We start from the raw sequence: 25,787 nt of genomic DNA on the forward strand, positions 1-25,787 counted from the left end.
GTGATCCACTTTAGGGGCCACGGACTTACGCAAATCCGTAGGAGACGCAAAGGGGTAACGGAGCTGAAACCGTTTTGGTACCACAAAATTGCGCCATTATTCGCCACCTTTTCGTGAAACTCAGCGGGACAAGGAAAACTGAATTTTTGTAAAATCTTACCTGTAAAATTCCTTTCTCTGAGTCCTCCGACAGTCGCCGCCTCTCCATATTCACAATGGGGTTATTGACCTTTGCTCCGTAGGAGTAGCTAGGCAACAGAATATGTCAATATTAAAGCTTTTAGCATATCCCACCCCCAGGGGGTGGTCCCCTCAGTCAATACCCTCCTGCTTCCTGTATCCATACCTCAGTTTCAGTAGAATAGCAGTAGAGTACATAAACCCCAAAAGAGGGGCGGGGGCGGCGACTGTCGTAGGACTCAGAGAAAGGAATTTTACAGGTAAGATTTTACAAAAATTCCGTTTTCTCTTACGTCCTCCGACAGTCGCCGCCTCTCCATATTCGTCACAATGGGGACGTCCCAAAGCAGTGCATACATGAGGGGTGGGAAACGCAGCCGCGCCTAAGGCAACGCCGGACCCACATCAGAGAAAGGAACCTTACCAAAGGAAGGAAACCAGCTGGGCAGCATGAAAAAACTTTGCTCAACAGGAGCAACAACCCAGGAAGAACAAATAACCCAGGGATAAAAAAATCCCAAACAGCCAAGGGCCCAAAAAACAAGGGACCCTAAGGTACTGCCGCAATAAGAACCTTGCGGCCAAAGGAAGCATCTGCCGATGCCTGAACATCCACCTTGTAGAACTTTGAGAAGGTGTGAACGGACGACCAAGTCGCCGCCTTACATACCTGGGCCACCGAGGCCCGATGATGACAGGCCCAAGACGCACTCAGCGATCTGGTAGAGTGCGCCTTCACAGGCATAGGGGGAACTTTTCCCTGCAAAGCATATGCCTGCTCAATAGTCTGTCTGATCCATTTGGCGATGGTAGCAGCCGACGCCGCCATGCCCTTCCGAGGCCCCTCTGGAAGGACAAATAGAGAATCCGTCTTGCGAAAGGATTTTGTCGATGACAGGTAAACCCTGATCGCCCGAACATCATCCTAGGAGTGTAAATCCACCTCCTTTGGATGTTTAGGCTTCGCGCAAAGCGAAGGCAAGACAATGTCCTCATTGAGGTGAAATTCCGAGATCCTCTTCGGAAGAAAAGAAGGGTTAGGTCGCAAGACCACCTTATCCAAGTGAATCACCAAATATGGAGACCTGCAGGACAAGGCTGCCAGCTCCGACACTCTGCGAGCCGAAGTGATCGCCACCAAAAAAGCGACCTTCTTGGACAACATGGACAACGAGATCTCCCTGATCTTTTCAAAAGGAGCATGTTGCAACACGGACAGAACAAGGTTCAAGTCCCATGGAGGCAAAGGCTCCCTCCTAGGAGGGACCAAATGTCGCACCCCTTGAACAAAGGTGCTAACCAAAGATTTAGACGCCACAGGGCGTTGAAAAAGAACGGCCAGCGCAGAAATCTGACCCTTAATCGTGGCCAACGCCAAACGCTGGTCCACACCCGTTTGAAGGAAAGACAACACCCTAGACACCGAGTATGAGCGAGGGGAAAACCCCCTGGACTCACACCAGGCAAAATAGGCCTTCCAAGTAGGGTAGTAAACCAGTAAATCAGTGGCGGGTGTGAAGGGATAACGCAGCTTGAACCTACTTGGCACAGCAAAAGGCTTCTTTATATTGCGCCATTGTTCACTAACAGCGCGCTGAAAATCCTCAGTGCAAGGAAAAACCTGCAATGATTTGCGTCTCCGCTGCGTCCCATAAGAGGCCAGGACGGCAGGAGGACATGGTTCATCCTGCAAATGCAACGTTTGTTTGATAGAAGCAACCAATTCATCCATGATTGCAAGCTCTTCAGACGAGCCAGGGGGGGAAATCATCAACCCCTTCAACCTCTGCCTCCCCCTCCGACCCTGCAAGGTCCAGGGACGAACGGGACCCCGATAAGGGGACCCCAGCCATAGCAGTAGAAAATTGCTTTCCTGAGAATCCATGCCCCCAAAAGTTTGCAGGAAAAAAAGGGTAACTGCCCCTTTAAAATCGCGGCGAGCGCAGCCCACCGCACACACACAGCACACACCGACCCCCACAGGGAGAAGTACAAACTTTAGCCAATGAATACAGGAATAAAGAAGGTAAACCTGGAGAGATCACTTAGGCTGCTGCATAGATCGCTGTTCTCAGGGAAAAGGAAGTGATGCAATAACGACCGCTCCTATAAAGCCTATGGAAGGCTACAAAAAAATGGCCGCCGGAGGAGGATTGCAAAGGCAGAGATCATGCAGCGCTGACATGAGGCTGGAGCGATCGCCGCCAAAATGGCAAGCTTGGCGCCAAAAACGCCGCTCCCTTTATACAGTAATGGCCATCACACGCCTGCAGTATAATAAAACAATGGCGGACTGCAGCAGTAGCCGCCGCATGTATGCACAAACATGTTCACATCATGCCCCACAGCATACAGCCTGTCACACAGAAAAAGCACACAGTCTGTAACACAGAACAGTGCAGGATAGCCCCCCTCCTTGTAGCCCACAGAAGGCAGCAAAACGGACAGGGAGCCCAATAGTGTGTACAGAAAAGCAGGGTTACACAGTCCCAGACTGACACCCACTAAACAGACCGGTCCCCACACAGATACACTTACCTTCTGAATGTCGTGGGGAGCCCGCACAAGCGATCAAGCTGCTGCACAGAGGACAGGGAGAGTCGCAGCAGAACTGCGGTGCGAAACTGCATGGCGTCCAGTGAGGTAGCCACCTCACCGCAGCATCCCTGCAGCGAACAGGGATGGGTCGTTCACACATGCCAGGAAAAAACCTGACTGAACGCTCGATGGCAGGCTGGGAAGCCACTGGCCCACAACCTGCGACCAGGGGGGCCAGCCCGAGACCCAGCCCGCACGATCCTCTTCATCAGAAGAACTAACTAAAGCTGAAAAAATAAACAGCTAAGTAAAGATAGAGAAAAAAACACTCAAATAAAATCAAAAAGAAGATAAAGGCTGAGACAAAAAGCACAGAAAACAGCCTGCTACTCCTGATAGCTAGACAATGAAACAGGTATGGATACAGGAAGCAGGAGGGTATTGACTGAGGGGACCACCCCCTGGGGTGGGATATGCTAAAAGCTTTAATATTGACATATTCTGTTGCCTAGCTACTCCTACGGAGCAAAGGTCAATAACCCCATTGTGACGAATATGGAGAGGCGGCGACTGTCAGAGGACGTAAGAGAAACACTTGTGCTGCCTTTTGGGTTCTACGGGTCCCAAAAAAAGACCGCTTACCCGGCAGGTTGGGCTCATCCTCCAAATGTAGTGTATCTTTTACAGCGATAATAAGCGCAGACATAGCAGCGCGTGCTCTGGCCATTCCAGGGGGGGAATCATCCCCCTCCTCATCCTCCGCCTCCCCTTCCGACTGAGAGGACAGACCTTTCAGGAGGTACACTGTCCTTGGCAACCATATCAGACTCTGAATCAGAGGAGTGAGAAAGCCTAGGCCTTTTTCTAGAAGCCCGCTCGGACATCAATAGATCCACCTTGGACGCTAAAGTCGCAAGTGCAGCAGTAATCGCAGATGATTCAGACGTACCCGAATCATCCACCAAAGCTGGGGGGGAATTTGCTGTCCTAGGACTCCATAAAAAAACTGTCATGGCGCTGGCCCTTTAAATCGTGATAGCGGCGACCCCACCGCAATGCACCGCAATAGGAACTAGACTGAAATACCCCACAGGTAGGAATAAAACTAATAGCAAGGAGATATCCCCCAGAAAACAGCAATAAAAGACCCCCAGAAGTGTTACAACGCTTGCTGACGATCCGTCTGCATGAGGAAAGGAATTGATAGCACACCGCTAGAGGCTAAATAGGACTCGGGCTAAAGAAACATGGCTGCCCATAGGAATCAATGGGAGGCTCCGGGAAAATGGCAGCCAAACACACGTAGAAAGCAAACGTGCCACACACAAGATGGCGCCCTAAGGGCGCGATACACTACATAGAAACTGGCTGCTGAAGTGCCCTCAGTGAAGCCAGAGCAGCTGCCCATACCCAAAATGGCTGACCCACGGTATTTCACCGCTGCGGTCCGCCCACACGTCTGTACCCCAGTAAAAAAAACACAGAAAACAGTGCCACATGGGTTAGGGACCCCAACAAACCCCCAGAGCGTCCTGGACGCGATAGTGCCCCCGCAAGGACCAGGAGGAATGCGAGCCCCAGACATGAGGGGGGGTGACACCAGCAGACTGTCATCCCCTGACAGAGGCCCCACACAGAATGTACTCACCGTTCCATGATGGCGTGGGGGTGCAGTCAGCCAAAACAGGACCCTAGCAACGCACGGAAAACGCGGTTGAGACATCCTAGCAAGGTGGCCACCTCGCGGGCTTTTGTCCCTGAGGACAGGGACAGGTCGTTTGCGAGGCCAGGGCGTACGCATAGCCTGCTCAACGCTCGATGGCAGGCTGGGATTCCATAAGGTTCTCTGTCCTGGGACACCAGGACAACCAGTCCGATTCCCAGCTCCGCAAACGCTGTAGTCTTCCGAAGATCCGACTAATTAAGCGCAGGAAACAAATAAAAAGCTAGTAGTGTAAAGAAAACACTTGTACATAAAATAAAAATAATAAAACAGAAGAAAGGCTGAGACTGTAGCCCAAGCACAGGGATAGCCTATCTTACTCCTAACTAGGCAGAAGACAAACTGAGTTGGGAATGCTGATAGCGGGGAGGTATTGGACCAGTGGGACAGCCCCCTACAGGTGTGTCTATGCAAATTGTTTTGTTTTTTAACCAGTCTTATGCATAGCTTGCTCCTATGGATAAGAGGACAATACCCATTGGTGAAGACTATTGAGGGGTGGCGACTGTCAGAGGACGTAAGAGAAAATAACTTTTTTTAGGGATAAACAAAATATGTATACACATAATTTTTTTATGCAATACTTTATCAAAGATGACGAAATTTTTACTAAAAACAGCTCTACAGCAGAAATGTAAAAAAACGTGCATGTCAATAGAGGATGTACAGGTCTAAGCAGAGACGTAACTAGAACCTTCAGGGCCCCGATGCAAGAAACCATGAAGGGCCCCCCTAACCCCTGGCCTGAGGCCCTTCCCATTGATCCTGGGGCCCTTTAATCTCGTTGCGGGACCCTTTCACAAGTTCTGCAGTGGGCCCCTTCCTGCCATCTTGGGGCCTCCCCACGGTGGTGGAATGCCAAGGCCAAGTCGCAAGTGTAACCTTGGCCAACCTGGACGTTCACCCACTGGTATCAGTAGTTTTTATTTTTTGGTATTTTAGTTGTATTATTTTTTATAATTTTTTTTTTTTTTTTACAATGTCACTGACTATGACTCTGACCATTCAGAAAAGGAAGGAGCTGTTAAACTACATATTTACCAACCCCTTCCTGGTTCTCTATTGTGACACATCCCCTGCAGCAGCCGGCAGGAGAGGGAAGGCAGCACACAGAGGCCCAGAGACAGCAGAACACAAGTGAACTGGATAGGAGTGGCGGGGGCAGTATACATAGGAACAAATCTCCATTTTCCTCCTGTAGGAGGAAAAAGGAGGACAGTGATTCCTCTATATGCTGTTTTTCAAAGTGTCGGATTTGGTTCCGCCACCCTGACCCTGGTTTCGCTACATAGTAAGTTACTGACCTGAAGCAAGCATGTTGTAAAATGCATAAGATTCTTGTACTGCATACATACTTCAGGACACTATGGACTTACTATCTAGTAAAGCAAGGATAGCAGGTGCCGAGCTTTAAATCTTGATAAGTAAGCAGCTGCAGCTCTAATTTTTGTGAACTAGTTTCTACAGGGCTCGACAAACCCCGGGCGCCAGGTCGCATTGGCGACTAGAATTAGCAACCTGGCGCCTGGGGTGCACTGCAGGAGGTGTCATGTCCCTTTTGCGCCCTCCCAACCACTCACCGAGTGCACAGACTTACGCGCCGTCTGAAAATTGAGGCCACGGCTTTTCGGCCTCCTTCAGTGAGAGAACGGGGAACTGGCGCCCTCTTGTGGTGCCCGGGAGTTTGACAAACAGTAACTAATGGCTGTTTCCCCTGCCTGTCCTCAATGCCTGTCCATCTCCTTCCCCAAGCGGAGATGAGATGGATGTTTTTGCAGGCTTCATCTCCCTGTCCACTTACCTTTGCTTAAAAGGTAAGTGGACAGGGAGTGTGGTTATTATTATTCATTTATTTTTTTAAATTATTTAAAAAAAATTAATTTTTTTTTTATTATTTAAAACAAAAATAATTTTATTTTTTCAATTATAAAAAAAAAATTAAAAAAATATATATTATATAATAATATAGTTTTTTTTTTTTTTCCTCATCGCCATGCCACAGCCGAAGGCCCCTTTCACACGGGCTGCCTGATCAGGTCCGCCTGTCAGTTTTTCAGGCAGACCTGATTGGATCCTTCAGTCTCCTCTATGGAGCAGTAATCTGCCGCCATCTGATCCTGTCCGCCAAAAACAGACGGATGGTGGTTCTATTTTCTATCCATCTCGTGGATCGGATCAGATGGCATCGGATGGAAACAGACAGACAGTCTGTTTCCATCCGATTGTGCTATAGAGGAGAGTGGGGTTCTAGTCGTCTTTATGTGTAAATTTAGTATGTTATTTTTTTGGAAATAAAACTTAGTTGTTTAAAAAAAAAACTGGCTCCTAACTTTTTTAGCTGGCTCCTAGATTTCAGGAAAATTTGTCAAGCCCTGGGTTTCTAACTCGTTAATTTTTCTTTCTTCATCCCTTTATCAATGCAAAAAAAAAAAAAAGCTCACATTCACTCATGTTTTCTGCAATGAAAAAACTCAATCAATCAGTTTATATTGCAATTTTTACACTCACCGTGCCACCATCTTTAATGATGATTTTTTTGGCAAGGAGTACACTGCGGTTCACTCTCTTCTTTTTCTTCCCCTGAGTCATTTTTACATCACTGTTGCCCTTTCAACATCTGTTTGGAAAAAACAGAACCCTTATTACGTAACTAATTTACAAACACATAAAGCGATCTCATAAAACAGAATCATAATCAAATTTTAAATTCTGTGAACAGGAAAAACAAAATTTAATGAGAATTGGCCTTCGATGATATAACTGATAATGACATTTTATGTTGCTAAGCTTTACAATTACTTATATAGTGTACAAAGCGGGGGGGTACAGATGTACACAGTTCCTTTTGAAAGGATGAAAAAAAAAAAACCTGGCAGAATATAATCACAGATGGATATTGGCAGAATGTAGAAATGTGCTACATGACAAAAGGATCAAATAATAACACAATAGAAAAAAAAATGGTAACTGCACTATCAGGCCTTGTGGTGTGCCAAGTTCGAGAAAATGCTGCATGTCCCTTTTTTTGGTAGTGAGCACTGGCATTCAGTTTAAAAAAAAAAATTAAGCTTCTGTAATTCGGCACACATTAACAGACAGATCTGAATGGGCCCTTGAGCTTACTTACCCGTTTAGCTTTACTAGTTTTGTCTAAGCGTGGCTGATTTGCCCACCTGCCTGAACCAGACACAAAACTTCCGAATTCAAAAACATGTCAAACAAATCCAGTAGTTTAGTTAAATTACTTAAAGCGGTTGTATATTCGCTTGGTAATTTATACCTACAGGTAAATAAGGCCTATAATAAGGCTTACCAGTATAAAAAATGAATATCACCTAAACCTGCACGGTTTAGGGGATATTAGCCCTGCATGCAGCCACTGATAGCAGCGCATGTGCTCTGACGGTCCAGCGTATCGTGCCAGAACTTCACAACTCCTTGAAAGTGTTCTGCTGAAAAGTCCAACTTGCTGAGATCTCCAACTACGTTATTTCCGGTGACTGTACACCAGGAATAATTGGAGATTGGTATTTTAACACAACACCGGCACTCTTTACACTCCGGTAGATGCTATAATTACTGCAGATTGTTAGTCCACCCACTAGTAACCAAAAACAACCATATAGCGGGCAGACTAACAATCTGCAGTAAATAAATATAGTATCTACCGGAGTGTAAAGGCTGTCCGTGTTATTTGAAAACACCAAGTGGTCGAAATCTGCAATTATTCTTGGTGTACAGAACCCCGGAATGGAAGGCTTCCGCACGCATGCGCAGGAGTGATGTCATCACGGCTCCAGCCACTCTCAGCGCCGGAGCCCACGAACCCGCAAGAGATGCTGAGGGAACATGTCAGCTCCCTCAGAGATAACCGGGCGCCACTGCGGAGGCTTCATTCTATGGTAAGTGTTTCATAAATTCAGCCCTCTGTAGGGCTGAATGTGCTAGTATGCGATGCATACTAGCACATTATGCTATGGTCTTGTAGGTTTTCTTTTTTTTTTTTTCCAGCCGTTTACTACCACTTTAACTGGTGGAGGGTTGTGATCAGGAGCTGTAAAGCATTGTATGGGATCTAGCAGCTGACAGAGCAACAGCTCTCAGACTTCAGGTGACTTGATTCTAGCACCAAAGACTGTTGACTCTGCAAGAGAATTTTTACCAGAGCTTGGGAGTCTTGAACTTTGTTTAAGCAAACATTTAGCATGATGTTTACTGGCCTGGGTTGGTTCCAAGCAATCAGTCACATGGGGCTAAAAAAAATAAAGCAGAATCTAATTTACTGCAGTCAGTCATTTCTATTGCTTTAAATAAAAGAAATGAAAAAACCTTCGTGGCTTGAAAACTTGTTCACCCGGGCATCAGGTTTAAACATGCTTTGAAAACGCGATTTATGGTACATCACTGTTCAGAGGCAGTTTTGAATTATTTAACAGCAGCTGAGAAGGCAATATTGTAGTCTCCTGAATGCCCTTTTCCCAATCCTAAAGGTAGATTGTACATTAAAATACCGTGCTACACGTCTACACACAAAATTTGTCTCATGCATCATGGCCATGCCTACATGGATCAACCTATACAAACAGAAAATTGCCACGCTAAAGTGACAAAGAAATAAAATCCTATAAATATTACAGTCAATTAGATGTGATATAGTCCAAAAATGAAACTAGTAGATCACTCCAAAGAAAATATGATGGATTAAGTCTCCAACATATATGATTAAAAATGGATTTTTGTAAGAACTTACCGTAAAATCCTTTTCTCTTAAGCTCATTGACAGACGTAGTCTTCTTGATTCTCAAGAGCTGGGTTATGTTGTCTCCGCAGGAGTAGGACTAGGCAGAATGACAAAACGTTCTGGCTCCACCCTAGGGGCAGTCCCTGAGGGTATATCCTCCCTCTCTCTGCTACAGGGAATCAGTTCTGTTTAAAGCAGTACAGAGAATTTAACCCAACCCAACTCAATGATAGAGGGGCGGGTACTACGTCTGTCAATGAGCTTAAGAGAAAAGGATTTTACGGTAAGTTCTTACAAAAATCCATTTTTCTCTATCGCTCATTGACAGACGTAGTCTTCTTGATTCTCAAGAGCTGGGACATCCAGAAGCAGTGCCACAAATGAGGGGTGGGATTGACAAAATCAAATCCAATCTAGAAGGCCCAACCGGTGCCAAACTAGAAGTTTTAAAGGCTCATTATAAACAAAGAATGAGGCTAAAGAAAAATTTTTCCAACGGAAAAAAACCCTCGAGGTAGACCACTGGTCTCCTCAAATTGCGGCCTGCAAAACCTTGCGGCCAAATGAGGCATCAGACGATGCCATTACATCAACTTTATAATGTTTAGAGAAGGTATGCACCGACGACCAGGTAGCCGCCTTGCACACCTGGACCACTGACGCCTGATGGCGAAAGGCCCATGACGCACTAAGTGCCCGAGTGGAGTGCGCCTTAACAGGGAACGCTTACTCACCATACCGAACCGACAGGCACCCTCTCTTCACAATACCCTCTCCACCGGGGTGGGGGTTTGTGGACGCCTCGACTCTCTGGTACCTGGCGTCCAAGCGAGCTTTTAACTCGCAAAGTCAGTCCCTTTGCTGGGACTCCGTCGCGGCCGACTCAGCGCACTGGTCTGCACGCGCTCTTAGGCAGAAACCGGGGTGACCACTGGATCTCAACATCCAGCCCGTCGCCCGGCCCCGCATACTTACTTGAATATGTCGCGGCCGACCAAGCGCAATGCCATGGTCTGCGCGCGCTCGTAGGCCGGCTGGGGTGACCACAAGTGTCGCCCAGTCCGGCATTTTTGCTTGAAGATCTCACAGGAAAAAAACACTGGAGAAAACTACCTAAAAAATGTCTTTTTCTTAAAGAAAAAAAGTCTTGCCAGGACCAAAAGATCCCAGCAAGGAACTTAGGTCCTTACTCCTGACTAGACAGAAAAAAACTGATTCCCTGTAGCAGAGAGAGGGAGGATATACCCTCAGGGACTGCCCCTAGGGTGGAGCCAGAACGTTTTGTCATTCTGCCTAGTCCTACTCCTGCGGAGACAACATAACCCAGCTCTTGAGAATCAAGAAGACTACGTCTGTCAATGAGCGATAGAGAAAAACATCTTGTTCTCCCGTTTCGCTGCAAAGGAAAGAAGGTTGATGACTCCTACTCATACTGTGTTCATGACTCTTATAATCTACAGTCCATTTACTCTGGTGAGCGGCCATTACACATTATATGGTGGAGGCGCACCTGGGGGTTTCACCTTTTTATACGATATTCACTATCAAGGTGTTTCTTTTCATATACACTGCTCAAAAAAATTTAATGGAACGCTTTGAAAACACATCAAATCTCAATGGGGAAAAATATCATGCTGGATATCTATACTGATATGGACTGGGTAATGTATTAGGAATGAAAGGACCCAATACATTGTTTGATGGAAATGAAAATTATCAACCTACAGAGGGCTGAATATAAAGACACCCCGAAAATCAAAGTGAAAAAATGATGCAGCAGGCTAGTCCATTTTGCAGAAATGTCATTGCAGCAACTCAAAAAATGGTATGGCCCCTCTATGTGCTTGTATGCATGCTTGACAAAGTCAGGGCATGCTCCTGAGACGACGGATGGTGCCCAGGGGTATTTTCTTCCAGATTTGGACCAGGGCATCACTGAGCTCCTGAACAGACTTCGGTGCAACCTGGCGGCGTCTGATGGACCAAAACATAATGCCCCAGAGGTGTTCTATTGGATTTAGGTCAGGCGACCATGGAAGCCAATTATTGATATTAACTCCTTAATTCTTCAGGAACTGGCTGCATACTCTCGCCTCATGAGGCCGGGCATTGTCATACACCAGGAGGAACCCAGAACCCACTGCACCAGCATAGGTTTTGAAAACGGGTCCAAGGATTTCATCCTGATACCTAATGGCATTTAGGGGGCAGGTCTGAGTCCCTCCATAAATATGCCTCCCCACACCATCACTGACCCACCATCAAAACCAGTCATGCTGAACGATGTTACAGGCAGCATGACGTTCTCCAGGGCTTCTCCAGACATTTATATCTGTCACCTGAGCTCAGGGTGAACCTGTTCTCATCTGTGAAAAGCACAGGGTGCCAGTGGTGGGCCTTCAAATTCTGGTGTTCAATGGCAAAATGCCAATCAAGCTCCATGTTGCCGGGCAGTGAGCATACGGCCCACTGAGAACGTTGGGCCCTCAGGCCACCCTCAAAGTCTGTTTCTAATAGTTTGGTAAGAGACCAACACCAGTGGCCTGCTAGAGGTCATTATGTAGGGCTCTGGCAGTGCTCATCCTGTTCCCCCTTGCACAAAGGAGCAGAAGCTGGTCCTGCTGATAGGTTAAGGACCATCTACGGCCCTGTCCATTTCTCCTAGAGTAACTGCCTGTCTCCTGGAATCTCCTCCATGCTCTTGAGAGCTTCTGGCAATGGCACGAATTGATTTGCTATCCTGGAGGAGTTGGGACTGCCTGTTAAACCTCCATAGGGTCCAGATTTCGCCTCATGCTACCAGTAGTGAAACTGACCCTAGCCAAATGCAAAACTAGTGAAAAACAGAAAAGATAAATAGGGATAAAAAAAAATGTCAGTGGCCTTCACCTGTAAAACCCTTCCTGTATTGGAGGCCCATCTAGGGCACCTGTAAATTAACACCAAGGCAGCTGAAACTGATTAAAAAAAAACCCTTTGCTACTTAATTGCCAAGATCAATTTCCCAGAAGTTTAATTGACAATGCTATACTCTAAAAAGTGTTCCTTAATTTTTTTATATGTTGAACACTTAGCCCCTCACATTTTCCTTGGAGGGATCTACTGGTTTCACGATTGGACTATATAATTTCTTTGTCATTTTAACGCAGCAATTTTCTGCTAGTATATGCGGTTTACGATCTTAACCATATTGTTTTTGCCAGCGGCTTTCTAATTTGGGTTTATTTGCACAATAACTTTGAAATTTAACTGGACCAACCACCTGACTTTTTGCTGCCTGTGTGATCGAGGCCTAAAGCTGTCAGCTGGCTTCTAGAATGGGCGAACTGAAAGATGAAATCTCAGTCAGTCAATGTAACCACTCTGTGCTTACACTATAACAAGGATAACATACACAGAATTACCTGAACCAGCTAAAGTGAGTGTAAACTTTTTTTTCGTTGTTAACAAACGTCATATTTACCTATTCTGTGTATTGGTTTTGCGCAGCCCTGATCCTCCTTCTTGAGTCCCCTATCGGCAGTCCTTGCTCCTCCCCCTGCCGAGTGCACTCCTGCATGCTTGCTTCCAAGCACTGCTGTGTGTCTCCATAAAACACACAATGTGAGACTCTGCCCCTCCCCCCATTCCCTTGTTACTGGCTGTGATTGACAGCAGCATGGCTCCTGCTGCTGTATCTGAGCGAATGGGGGGGGGGGGGGCTAAAAGGGTCCAGAAGGCCTTTGTCCGAGGTACTTTCGTACGATTTTCATATAAGTGTGTACACAAATTTTCTACAGTTAATTCAGACTTTGTGAAAGAAAATTTTCTAAGGGACAAGTGCCAAAATGTTTCTCTCACGGGAACAGGACTAACAATTTTCATTTGTGTACTGTTTTTGTACGGGGAAAAAAAAAAAAAAAAAAAAAAATTAGAAATGAAATACCTCACAAGATCAGAAACAAAAAAACAACCCAAAAAAAAAAAAGCCTTTATCGTACGAGGGTTTTTTTTTTCTTAACCATTTAAGGACCAGGCCTATTCCTGACAGTAATCAGTATAAATTACTTAGAACCCGCAAACTTTTTTTTTTTTTAGCAGAGACCCTAGAGAATAAAATGGAGATCGTTGCAATACTTTATGTCACACCGTATTTGCACAGCAGTCTTACAAACTAAATTGTTTTGGAAAAAATACTTTTTCATAAAAAAAAAATAAGAAAAACAGTAAAGTTAGCCTGATTCTTTTCTATAATGTGAAAGATATTGTTACACTGAGTAAATGGATACCTAACATGTCATGCTTTAAAATTGCGAACACTCGTGGATTGGCGACATTTGGTACCTAACCACTTCCTTACCGCTGGACGTCATACAACGTCCAGGGCTTTAAGTGAGGATATCTGAATGATGCCTGCAGTTGGCATCATTCAGATATCATTTTTTCTGCCTCTGCCGGCGATTCCATTTACTATAATAACAATCAAAGGCTGAACAGCCGCTTGATCATTCTTACAGGCAGCGGGAGGAGACACCCCCCCCCCCCCCCCACGCTACCCTCCGGTGCTTCTACCAGCTCGCCTGTGCGATCGGCGAGACGGAGAAGGGATCGACCATCGGTGGAACTGTACCATAGAGACTGGTCCCCGGCAGTCTCTATGACTCTCAGAGGCTTGGGAGCGACATGAGGACGTCACGCCCGGCCTGGCAGATTCAATACTGCACTGATCTCGGCATTCAGCTGAGATCGTTTTTTTTTTTTTTTTTTTTTTTTATTTCAGGCTTTCTAGCCTGTAGGAGAGATCTGAAGTCTTATTGACCCCAGATCTCCCTATAAAGAGTGATAAAAAAAAAAAGATTTAAGAGAAAGTGTAAAAAGAAAAAGAAAAAAAAGAAAAAAGGATTAAAAAAAAATGTAAAGTGCCCCAATCCACGCAGGCAGAAACGAACGCATGAGTACGTCGCGGGCACATATGTAATCAACGTTTAAGCCATACATGTGAGGTATTGCTGTGAACTTTAGAGCGAGAGCAACAATTCTAGCCCAGGACCTCCACTGTAACTCTAAACTGGTAACTTGTAAAAATTTTAAAGCGTCGACTATAGAGATTTTTTAAGTACCGAAGTTTTAAATACCGAAATTTAAAGCATGACATGTTGGGTATCTATTTACTTGGCGAAACATCTTTCACATACAAAAAAATTGGGCTAACTTTAGTGTTTTTTTTTAATCATTTTATTCCCTAGGGTCTCTGTTAAAAAAAAAAAAAGTTTGGGGGTTTCCGAGTAATTTACTTGCAAAAAAAATGATGATTTTTACATCTAGGAGCAGAGTGCCAGAAATCGCCCGGTATGGAAGTGGTTAAAAATCTCCATAGGCGACTCTGTAAAGATTTCCACAGGTTACCAGTTTAGAGTTACAGAGGAGGGCTAGTGCTAGAATTATTGCTCTCGCTCCAACGATCACGGCGATACCTCACGTGTGGCTTGAACACCGTTTACATATGTGAGAATGCCTTGCGTATGCACGTATGCAGGGACTGGGCACTTTATGCAGGGACTGGGCACTTTAAAAAAAAGTTATTCCCATTTTATGCTTTTTCTTTTTTTTACTGTCCCTTTAAAAAAAATATTTTTTGATCACTTATTCCTACTACAAGGAATGTAAACATCCCTTGTAATAGAAATAAGCAGGACATGTGATGTGAGCCTGTGATGTGAGATCTGGGGTAAAAAAATAAATAAATAAAAAAAGCATCCATTCTTTTTTTTTTTTAATAAAAATGGAAATTTTAGGCTGTTGGGCAGAAGTGACATTTGACGTTGCTTCGGTCCTCCAAGGGCATGGAGTCGAGTGTGGGCCATCTTATCTATCCCACCAGCACAGGGGATCATATCGCTTTCCCCACTACCGACGAATCTAGTAAGCGGGAAAAACGACCTGGAAGTGGCGGGACGAGGGTGGGTACCTCTCCCGCCACCTATAAAAGCGATCCCATAATGTAAAAGCGGACCACTGGCTGTGTAAAAAAAAAATATTTAACATCAAAATAGCGACATAAATACACGGTGGGTTGTCCGGAAGCGGGTAATGGGTTACGATTTGTTGTGAAACGACGAGGAAAAACCTTTACGCTCCTTTCAGACGGGCTTTCCGAACCGATCCGCCTGTCAGTTTTTCAGGGAGACCTGATCGGATGCTCCATGCAGCCCTATGGAGCAACAGATGTCAGTGGAGACATCTCCACTGACACGAGCTGCTATCCGATCCGTGAAATCCGGACGGATGGAAACTCTATTTTCCTCCCGTCTGGAGGATCTGATAAGATCGGGTGAGCACGGACAGGCGGTCCGTTCACATCCAATCTCCCATAGAGGAGAGCGGAATCTGACAGCTCCGTCTCTGCAAAGTAGGCAGTGACGGAGCTGTCATCCGCCTGCTCAGCGGGGGTCGGCAGATCGACCCCCGCTGAGCGAAACTGAGTCTGTCGGGCGCACTGCCCTTGTGAAAGGGGCCTTAGTGTGTACCTCACCCAACTTACTGGAAAACAGTGTTCAGCGACAATGAAATTTTGGGGTGTCATACAGATCATACATTTATACAACATTCTCAAGACATACTTTGTAGTGTTTTGGATGTAGCAGAAGAGATCATGAGTATGCCAAAGTCCCTAGGTATACAATAACGGAAAGCCTAGAGAAAGAGGACGACAGAACAGCCAAGCTACAAAGCTTGGAAAAAGGAAAACTGAACTAAAAAATAAGTGGGCGGGTAATAGCTAATCGTTAACGGTTTTCCAAAGTCATCTTCTAGGACAGGAGAGGATAGGCTAGCAATGTCTACTTTTAGGGTGGAACCACAGCTTGCAGGACCTTCTTCCAGAAAACCTTTTCCAAACCGGAGAGTAGGTCAGGGTGATAATGTCGAGCAAATGTTTGGAAACAGGAACACATGGCAACCCGACAAATCTGGCTAGGGCAGGCACTAATGCTTTCTGTTCAAGAAGTTGCTGTCGCTCTAGTTGAATGTGCTTTAATTCCTGTCAGGAGAAGTAGACAGCTAGCTGTGTATGCCCCTTCAATGGCCCCCTTCATCCATCTAGATATGGTATTTTTTGTGGCTTTAGTACCCTTTTTTTTTGGCCCTATGAACAGCACAAACAAGACGACAACCTCGTTTGTGCTATGTATATCAGGGCTTGACAAATTTGCTTGGAATCTCAGAGCCAGCTAAAAAAGTTAGGAGTCCGATTTATTTTCAAAAAACGATTAACCGATCTTAGATTTACACATAGACGTCTGGAAGCAACTATCGTATCAAAAAACACCTGCTTGGCACCCAGAAGTGCATGGCCTGGGCGTTTGGTGATATAATTTGTGCATCCCTGTGAAAGGAATGGCAAGGATAGCACTTCAAGCCCCCAGCCACAAACCAAACAGCAGAAGGCATGTGGACCACCCTCATTAGGACACAGGTCCAAGGCAGAAAGGCAGCATCACAGCCTGTCCATCACCTGGCCACCATATACATGTAAAGCCTAGTACACACCATCAGTTTTTTTATCGGTCAACCCAGCAGGTTGTATGAAAAACAACTGACGTATCAGGTTGGAGCCGCTGTACAAACAATCCGATGTTAGTTCAGCGATCTCCCCTGCTGAGCTATTGACAGGGGGATGGCTCCCCCGCCAGAAAACTTTGATCAGTGCTGATCGGGAGCTGGGTGGCTGCTGGTTATCAAGCATGCTCGTCTGACAGTTGGACTGACTGCCATAGACATGGGCCAAGTGTTGGCTGGTTTTTAATAATTGGGCCGATGTGTACCTGGCATAATGATGTGATGGGCAGCAGCTCGCTGGGGAAGGACAGTGCCGCAAGGTGGGGGGGCAATAGGGGATCCAGTGATTAATGCCACTTTAGGCCCCTTTCACACAGGCGCCAAAGCTAAGCGGAATTCAGTCGTACTGACCAGGCAGACAACAGGTCTGTGTCTGCTCCGCTATGCAGAGCAGACATGGACAAACTCCCATTCTCCTCTATGGGACAATCAGATGGAAATGGACATTTGATACCATCAGATCCCACGGATGGAAGGAAAACAGGACCACCATCTGCCTGTCATTGGTGGACAGGATCGGATGTCCGCTGACATCTGCCACTCCATAGATGGGACAGTAGGGTCAGATCAAGTCTGCCTAAAAAAATGACAGGCAGACCTGATTGGACAGCCCGCATGAAAGGGGCCTTCAGCTGTGGCATGGCAGGTAGGGAGCGCAAAAATTAAGAGAATGAAAATTACAAATTATTTTAAATGGAAAAAAAAAGATATGAAAAAATTACAGAAAACAATTTCCATCGTTGTGGGGGAGGGGGTGTGTAAATGTAACTGAAGCTGTTCCAACCAGCTGCCACACTCCCTGTCCCCTCACAGTTATGGAAAGGGCGCCAGATCAAGCCCACAACAACTTCAAAACAGTTCCCAGTTGTCAGGCAGAGAGAGCAGCAGGGGAAGCCTGTTACCAGTTACCCTGCCAGTGTGAACAATGTAAGGGCAATGCCCTCAGTCAACAAAGCGAGCGGTGCATCTCACTCCAGTAGGTCACGGAGCCCCGGCCTCAATTACCAAACAGTGCGGCATCTTAGCCTGCGCACCTGCGTGGGGAGGGGGATGTGGGGTGGCACAAGACACCTGTCGCAGTCTAGTCCAGGTGCCAGGCCACTAATTCTAGGAGCCAACATGACCTGGAGCCTGGGGTTTGTCGAGTCCCTGATGTATGCAATGAGACACCTCCTGACAATCTTGTTGAAGTCGTCTTCTCTTTGGTTAGATGAGTTCCCACAGAATAAAGGATTTATTATTTCTTGAGACCTATGGAAGACTGCTGCAACCTTAGACAAAAAAGCTGGATCAAGGAACAAGATTATTTTGTCTGTTAGGATAGTACACTAGGGTTCAGCCACAGACAGACAATACTTTTAGTTCACAAATTCTTCTGGTGAAAACGAATGCCACTAGGAGTACCGTTTTAATGGTTAGAGGTTTTAAAGAGCATTCCTCTAGCGGTTCAATCTGATCTACTTGAAAATTTTGAGGACATTGCCAAATTTCCATGTAGGAAATCTCACTTGGCCAGTCTGCTACGCCTTCAGACTGCCACTAGGAACCTTTTAAATAGCAGCTGCTCTGCCAGATAAAGCTCAAAGAAATTCAATAAGGCTGCTACTTGCACTTTAATGCCTAGCACACACAAGATCAAAAAAAAATTCCGCTTTCTAATCGATTATGCGACAATCTGACTGTTAGTACACAGCTTTCGAGAGCCGATCATGACAATTCATGTGAAATTATCCAAAAAGGCACAAACAAAAACATTTTCATCATACGATACCAGAACATATGATTTTCATTCAGGCCCCGTTCACACTGGGGCGATCCGACTTGGGGGGGCGACCTCCGAGGTCGCAGGGCGAGCAGCGCGCCGCGACCTCGGAGCGGCCGGCACGGACTTCATAACATTGAAGTCTATGACGGTCGCTCCGGGTCGCCCCAAAGAAGCTCCGGACCCTTTTTCTAAGTCGGAGCGACTTGTGTCGCTCCTATTAGAACGGGTCCGCAGCTTCCCTATGGAAGGCGACCTACGGCGACCTGTGAGGCGACCAGGTCGCCTCACAGGTCGCCCCAGTGTGAACGGGGACTCAATCAGTACAGTATTTGTCTGGAAAAATAAATAAATAAATAGGATGACCAAGACGATCTTTATTTTCCAAGTATGTAATACATTACATCACTTCCGAAGTTGTATTCTGTTGTAGGAGAATTTTCGTAACTTTAGCAATCTCTTAATTTTCGATATGAGACTAACATGAAAAAAAAAAAAAAAATACGGACAATTATTTTTCAGATACTCTCATCATGTGTACAAGGCCTAAAGTAGAACTATGGGCAAAACTATCTTCATTTGGGATAGAGCAAGGGAGGGTTATAACTCGTCAGATTTTTTTTGCCATCTGTGTCCCATTGCAGAGATTTTCCTTCACTTCCTGTTCCATAGTCAAACAGGAAGTGAAAGGAAATTCTTGTAAATTAAGGGAATTTCTTGGGGACCCCGGGGTCACCAGAACTAGTTTCCCATTACAGGATTTCCCCTCTAATACTTTTCTGCCAACGATCCCAAATTTAGGATTTTTTTTTACTTTCACTGCGAATGGTAAACAGGAAAAATAGGGAAGGCAAATCTCCTTAACTATGATGGGGGGGGGGGGGCCACAGACAGCAATAAAAACATGACAGGTGTTCTAATCCCTATCCCATCTATCTAAAACTATATTAAAAAATCCTTTAGTTATACTTTAAGAGTACTAGCTGCCAAATTAGGGTCAACACCTTCCTGCGAAAATTCCAAGATCGTGCCAATCACTGGAGCGTCATTCTGATATTTTTTCCTCCCTCCTGGCTTAAAATCTTTTCCACGCCTTGTTGTAAATAGCATTTGTGGATAGCTTCCTACTGCCCATGATGAATCCCTACTACCTTTGTTTGAGAGACAGTTTCACTTCAGATGTTCTCTTTCTGAAGCCAAGCTGTAAGTACTAGCTTCTCCACTGCTGGATGCCAGACTCCCCTGATAAATGTAGTCACTGTAGCAGTCCCCATGGTTTGTCTATGCTCAGCCTGCAAAGTATCATGCCTTTTTTTGGCCAAAGGGGTGCTATGGGGATTATTTTTGCTTCCAAGCCCTTTATGTTCTGGTTTACTCTGGGAGTTATGCAGGACAGTAGGAAAGCATATAGAAGTGCGTCCCCACTTTCTCCCAAGAATGAGCTAAACGCATTTGTCCCCAAGCTGCAGTCTCTCTTCGCATGGAGAAGTAGTGCTTTAGTTGGTGGTTGTCTTGAATAAAAAAAAAAAATAAATAAAAAAAAAAAGCATTCCCCATCTCGTCAAAATTTGTAGAAAATCTCCAGGTTTAAGGCCCATTCTGGCTGCAGTAGTTGTTTTCGACTCAAACAGTCCACTAAGTGCTTCAGAAGGCCTTTGAGGCAAACTGCTGAAATCTAGCAGAGGTTTTCTTCTGCCTAGGGAAGGATCCCCTCCCTGAGCCTCTGTCATCAGTTTGTTTAACCTTGTACCACCCTGCCTGTTTATGTAAACCACAGTGGTAATATTGTCAGAAAGGACTTAAACATGTTTTCCCTGGATTATTTGTTTGAATGCCAGGAGAGCTTCTCCTATTACCTTCAGTTTTCTTATATTGGATAACCTTGAAGTCCAAAAAAGATCCCATTTCCCTTGAGTTAGGTGATCCTCTTAGTCAGGGCTTGATAAATTTGCTTTGAATCTAAGAGTCAGCTAAAGTTAGGAGCCAATTTTTAACTAAACTTACCGGTAGAACATGTAACATGTTCCCAAAGGTAAACTTATCCTTTAACCCTTTCTCTGCCAGAGAAGATTTTGCATACATTTAAAAAATCATTTTGGGGCCTGAAGATTACATAAAACCCCCAAAAGATATTTTCTGAAACAGACACCCAAAAGAATAGCGGTAGTTACAATTTTTTATGTCACACAATACTACCACAAAAGTCTAGGATATATACCACATTTGAGTAGAAAACATATTAAAGTTAATTATGATGGATAAAAATCATAAAAAAGAAAAAAAAAATTGAAAAGATTTTTTTTCTTTATTAAATTTATTTTAATAAAATGCATTTGGAGTAAAAATCTATCTAAAGATAGTTTTCTATTTTTATTTAGTTTATTCAGCATGAAATGGAGCTTAGTTATGTATGAGGAGGCTGTAAATTCTGCAATATTTACATCTTTGGTAAACTCAATGAAACCAAGCTCTGCAAGCTGAAATAACATGCACTGCATTGATGCATTCACACAATTTCACACTAACTACCAGCAAGAATGAGTCGTTACATTTAAAAAAAGTACCTGTCATTTCAGACCCATCATGGCAACACCTGTTAGCGGGCATCCACTCACCTGATGCCACCAGATCCCTCACTGTCACATTACCAGCCGCCCCATTAAAGTGAATGGGACTGCAGGTGAGTCAACAGCAGGTCAGGGGAGGAGCCGCTGCGGGACAGAGATGGCAGTTGCCCTTTAAATATTATGATTTAGATCAAGCCTTTTTACTAGTGATTTAAATCAAATCCACCCTTTATTTTAGGGCACACAAATGCAAAAAATTACACATTTTTTTGATAAAATTTAAAGGCCGTGGTTACACCGAGTAAATAGATACCAAACAGGTCAAATCTTAAATTTGCATGCACTCCTGAAATTCCGACAAACTTCAGTACCCTATATTTTCCAGTTCAGTTTAGCGTTACGAAGGAGGTCTGGTGCTAAAGTTAGTGCTCTCATTCCAGCGAGTGTGGCGATATGCAACGTATCGGAGGGAGGACATCATATAGGAGGACAAAAAGGGGGTTGAAGGATTCGAGCAGCAGCCCAGGCGCCAGGGTGCAACTTCCTGTCGCCATGGTGACCTGGGTCCTGGGATTTGTTTGGCCCTGCTAAGTGTGCTTCCATCCCCAGGCTCTGGCTGGTTCCAGAGACGTCCCTTCTTTAGGGCCGACATCCAATACTTCCTTTTAGTAAAGGCAGGATTTTTATTTTCTAATCTAGCGAATCTTGACATCCATCCCACTGGGATATACATAATTCTGGATGACCCTTAAATGTAATTAGGTCCACTGAACCTCCAAAATAGCCACTGTCCCTGACTTTTTTCACCAACTTGCCAAACCAGCCCTAACAGAGGTCTCTTGAAAAAAATTGACATTTCTTTTTAGGCTTGCTTCCATGTCTTTCTTCGTAGACATTTGTACTCCTCACCTGGTTGCCGCCACACACAGTCAAAGACAAGTGTGTCTTGCCTACAGTCAAGAATAGTGGTGGGAGTGTCATGGTCTGGGGCTGCATGAGTGCTGCTGCCAGTGGGGAGCTACTGTTCATTGAGGGAACCATGAATGCCAACATGTACTGTGACATACTGAAGCAGACCATGATCCCCCCCCCCCCTTCGGAGAATGGGTATTCCAACATGATGAACGACCCCCCAAACACACCTTCAAGATGACCACTGCCTTGCTAAAGAAGGTGGGGGAAAAGGTGATGGGCTGCCCAAGCATGTCTCCAGGCCTAAACCCTATTGAGCATCTGTGGGGCATTCTCAAACAGAAGGTGGAGGTGCGCAAGGTCTCTAACATCCACCAGCTCCGTGATGTCATCATGGAGGAATGGAAGAGGACTCCAGTGACAATCTGTGAAGCTCTGAACTCCATGCCCAAAAGGGTTAATTAAGGCAGTGCTGGAAAATAATGGTAGCCACACAAAATATTGACACTTTGGGTCCAATTCGGACATTTCCACTAAGGGGTGTACTCACTTTTGTTGCCAATGGTTTAGACATTAATGGCTGTGTACATAGAAAAAGTGAGAAAGGAGGCGCAAACACCTAGTGCATTACCCGTGGTCACTGTTTGCAAAATTTTTAATAAAATGCCATACTCACAGACATAAAGATGATAAAATCGTGTTACAAGCATCCACCATGTGTGAACTGGAACAAGTCCTTCAGTCAGGACTGCTAATGCGTTTCGGGGGTCAGGCCCCCTTCTTCAGAGCTCTGAATATATATATCCTTGCATTTCTATTTTAAACAATGGATTTTACAAGGCGAGGGTTCGCATACACTTTAATAAAGAGGTCACATATGGAGAGAAGCTGGAAACCAGGTAAGGGATAGGGGAAGTTAGGGGAGAAAAAAAAAAAACCATCAGTGAAAATTACAAAAATGCTTCAGTAGCTGCTGCTGCAGATCCATTCATTCATCTGCCATTCATAATTTACTACAATTCATCTTCTTTCTCTGCTGCAAGAAAAAGAAGACAAGTCTCAGATATCAACACACGTGACCTTTGCGATCAGCTATCATGTGGTACCAAGACCCTTGGATGGACTCATTAGAAACCACATCCAAACTATTCAGAACTCAGGATGTTGGTGGCCATCGTCCCAATGGATACATAGAAATAAATGGATGGGCTCAGTATAGTGTATCAAGCAATCCAAGGACACAGCGGTACACAGCTATTAGTGGGTTAAAACATCTACCTAAGCCATTTTCTCCATCTGCATTTCTAAAGCTGTCAAAAGAGAACGAACGGTCCACCAATATGCAGTTTAGAAACATACGGTTTGCATATGTTTTTGCCTTTGTGTGACTTCCCATATTACGATGCAGGGATTTCTAATGCAATATAGTGGTAATAATTTCTAATTTAGTAATCCCATTTAACCGGAATCAATCTGATGCAAACACAAAATGTTCAGATTTCTTGTCCAGTCTGATATTTTAACCCACGTGTGATGATAGATAGTCCCTTTCCTCTCACTTTAAGTTACTATCAACACCAGTGGTCAACACAAACATTTATGGTGTAAACCATGGTTAAAAAATAGCTGTTACTCTAACTAATATTTACATTAACTTTTCTTGACTTTTTTCCTTTAAAACAAAGTTTGAGAACAATTGCAACAATGCATTACATCATACAAAGATAGAGAACGCCAAATGGCAATGGTACATACAAAACAGAATAAAAATCATCCATGTTCTCACAGGGATAATTACAAATCACTTAATAACACATGAGGTCTAATTGGTAGCATAGCAGGGACAAAGAGCGTCAAGGTGAACCTGTCTCGGACTACAGGAGGGAAATTTTCTTGACTTTTACCCTAGAAATAATTTTCAGGTCTCAGAGAATCCCTACTAAAAATTAAACCTACAGCTCAGTGTGCTACCAATATCAAGCTTTATGCATGCTTTATTCTATGGGGTCCATTCACACTCATGCGTTTCTCTTCTGTGCATTTTGGGGTTTTTTTTGGTGCCACAAAGTGCACCTTTGTCCTTACAGACTTCAATGGGATTGCTTAAAAAAAAAAAAAAAAAAAAGGCATAAATATGCAGTCATAAGCATGAACCTACCCCAACCACCAAACACTTTTGGTCTAAGAAACCGTAAGCAACGAGTATATTGTTCCGGTTTCACCAGTTGTAAACAAACCATTAGTGGTTTGCAAAAAGCATCTGATCGTACTTGGTGTGATGCAAAGCTTTTAAGGGCAAAGGCGGTGACCCCAGATGACTCAGTCAAGGGGACCTGAAAATGCCTATTGTTATCAACAGGTATGTTTACATTTCTTGTGAGAACAATAAAGGTGATAAAAAAAAAAAAAAGGTAATGTGTAAAAACAAACAAAATACAAAAAAAATGTCCTAAAGTGCCCCTGCCTCCTGTGCATGCGCGCAAAGTCGAACGCAGCAGCATCGGTCCCGCGTCGCCTATAAACAGCGAGCGCACCACACATTTAAGGTATCACTGTGAACGCCAGATTGAGAGCAATAATTATAACACAAGACCTCCTGTGTAAATATAAAGTGGTAACCTGTAAAAGCGATGCATATGGATAATATAATTTAAGTGGTTTATCGCCGTTCCACGGGGCGTGCACAGTTTTTAAGTGTGACATGTTTAGTATCTATTTACTCAGCATAACATTTTATATTTTACCAAGCAATTTGGTATTTTATTGTGTTTTGTGCATTAAAATTCATTAAACTAAGTTTGAAAAACAACTGCACAAATGCCGCATGACATCAAAAAAATTTAACACTCACCATTTTATTCTCTATGCCCTCTGCTTTAAAAAAAAAATATATAATATTTGGGGGTTTTAAGTAATTTTCTAGCAAAAAATACATTTTTTTTAAATGAGAGTGAGAAGTTTCAGAAAAAGCTCTGGTCTTCAAGCGGTTAAAAAAACAAAATTCCTCCCATCTTGTTTGTACAGCCAAAACACTGCCGCAAGACATGTTATAACACACGTTGCCTATTTGCTTCCCCAATGCACTTTTTTAATGCACCTGTGTTGCAAAATTCAAAAAGACGAGAGACTTACACCAATATTAGTTCCTCTTGCTGTATTTAATAAAACAAATCAACGAGCCGCATACATGCTTTCTCCACCAAAAAAAAAAAAAAAAAAAAAAAAAAAAATCCTTTGATGTGTTTCACCACTCCCACCGTGCTTACAAGGACTGCCTGTGTTGTTGTGCTATCAGAATGGGCATTGAAACAATATTGTGTGTTGCTGGGCACTGTTCAAAATGCTGGTGTAAATAGGACTTTTTTTTTTTTTTTAAATGTAATTTATTCTGGATAGGGTAGGGCAGGGTTCAAACACCCATCAGGTTTTTTTGCCATTTGTATCCCATTCAGAAGATTCGCCTCATGTAGACAACAGGAAGTGAGGAAATATATTTTTCTAAGTTAAATTATTAAGCACCTTAGTACTGCCGTACGTATATATATGGCCTCATATTAAAAGCGATATGTTTTTTTTGTTTAAATATAACAAATAGGGTATACTTACCTGCTCTGTGTAAGCCCCCGTTCACACTAAGGCGACCTGGTCGCCTCCCATAGGGAAGCTGCGGACCCGTTCTAATAGGAGCGACACAAGTCGCTCCGACTTAGAAAAAGGGTCCGGAGCTTCTTTGGGGCGACCGCCATAGACTTCAATGTTATAAAGTCC

General features: G+C 44.3%; 1 protein-coding gene across 1 annotated transcript in view; it reads right to left on the minus strand.

Moving 5' to 3' along the window:
- Positions 1-25,787, minus strand: part of MFSD14A (major facilitator superfamily domain containing 14A) — a 120,368-nt gene that overhangs the window by 87,072 nt on the left and 7,509 nt on the right. The window contains exon 2 of the mRNA XM_082265526.1: positions 6,950-7,061. Coding sequence (XP_082121652.1) covers positions 6,950-7,030 — 81 coding nt within the window. The 5' untranslated portion in view covers positions 7,031-7,061. The remainder of the gene's footprint in view (positions 1-6,949; positions 7,062-25,787) is intronic.

The sequence above is a fragment of the Pelophylax lessonae genome (genome assembly GCF_965119305.1).
Source record: "Pelophylax lessonae genome assembly, chromosome: 8".
In the NCBI taxonomy this organism is placed as follows: Eukaryota; Metazoa; Chordata; class Amphibia; order Anura; family Ranidae; genus Pelophylax; species Pelophylax lessonae.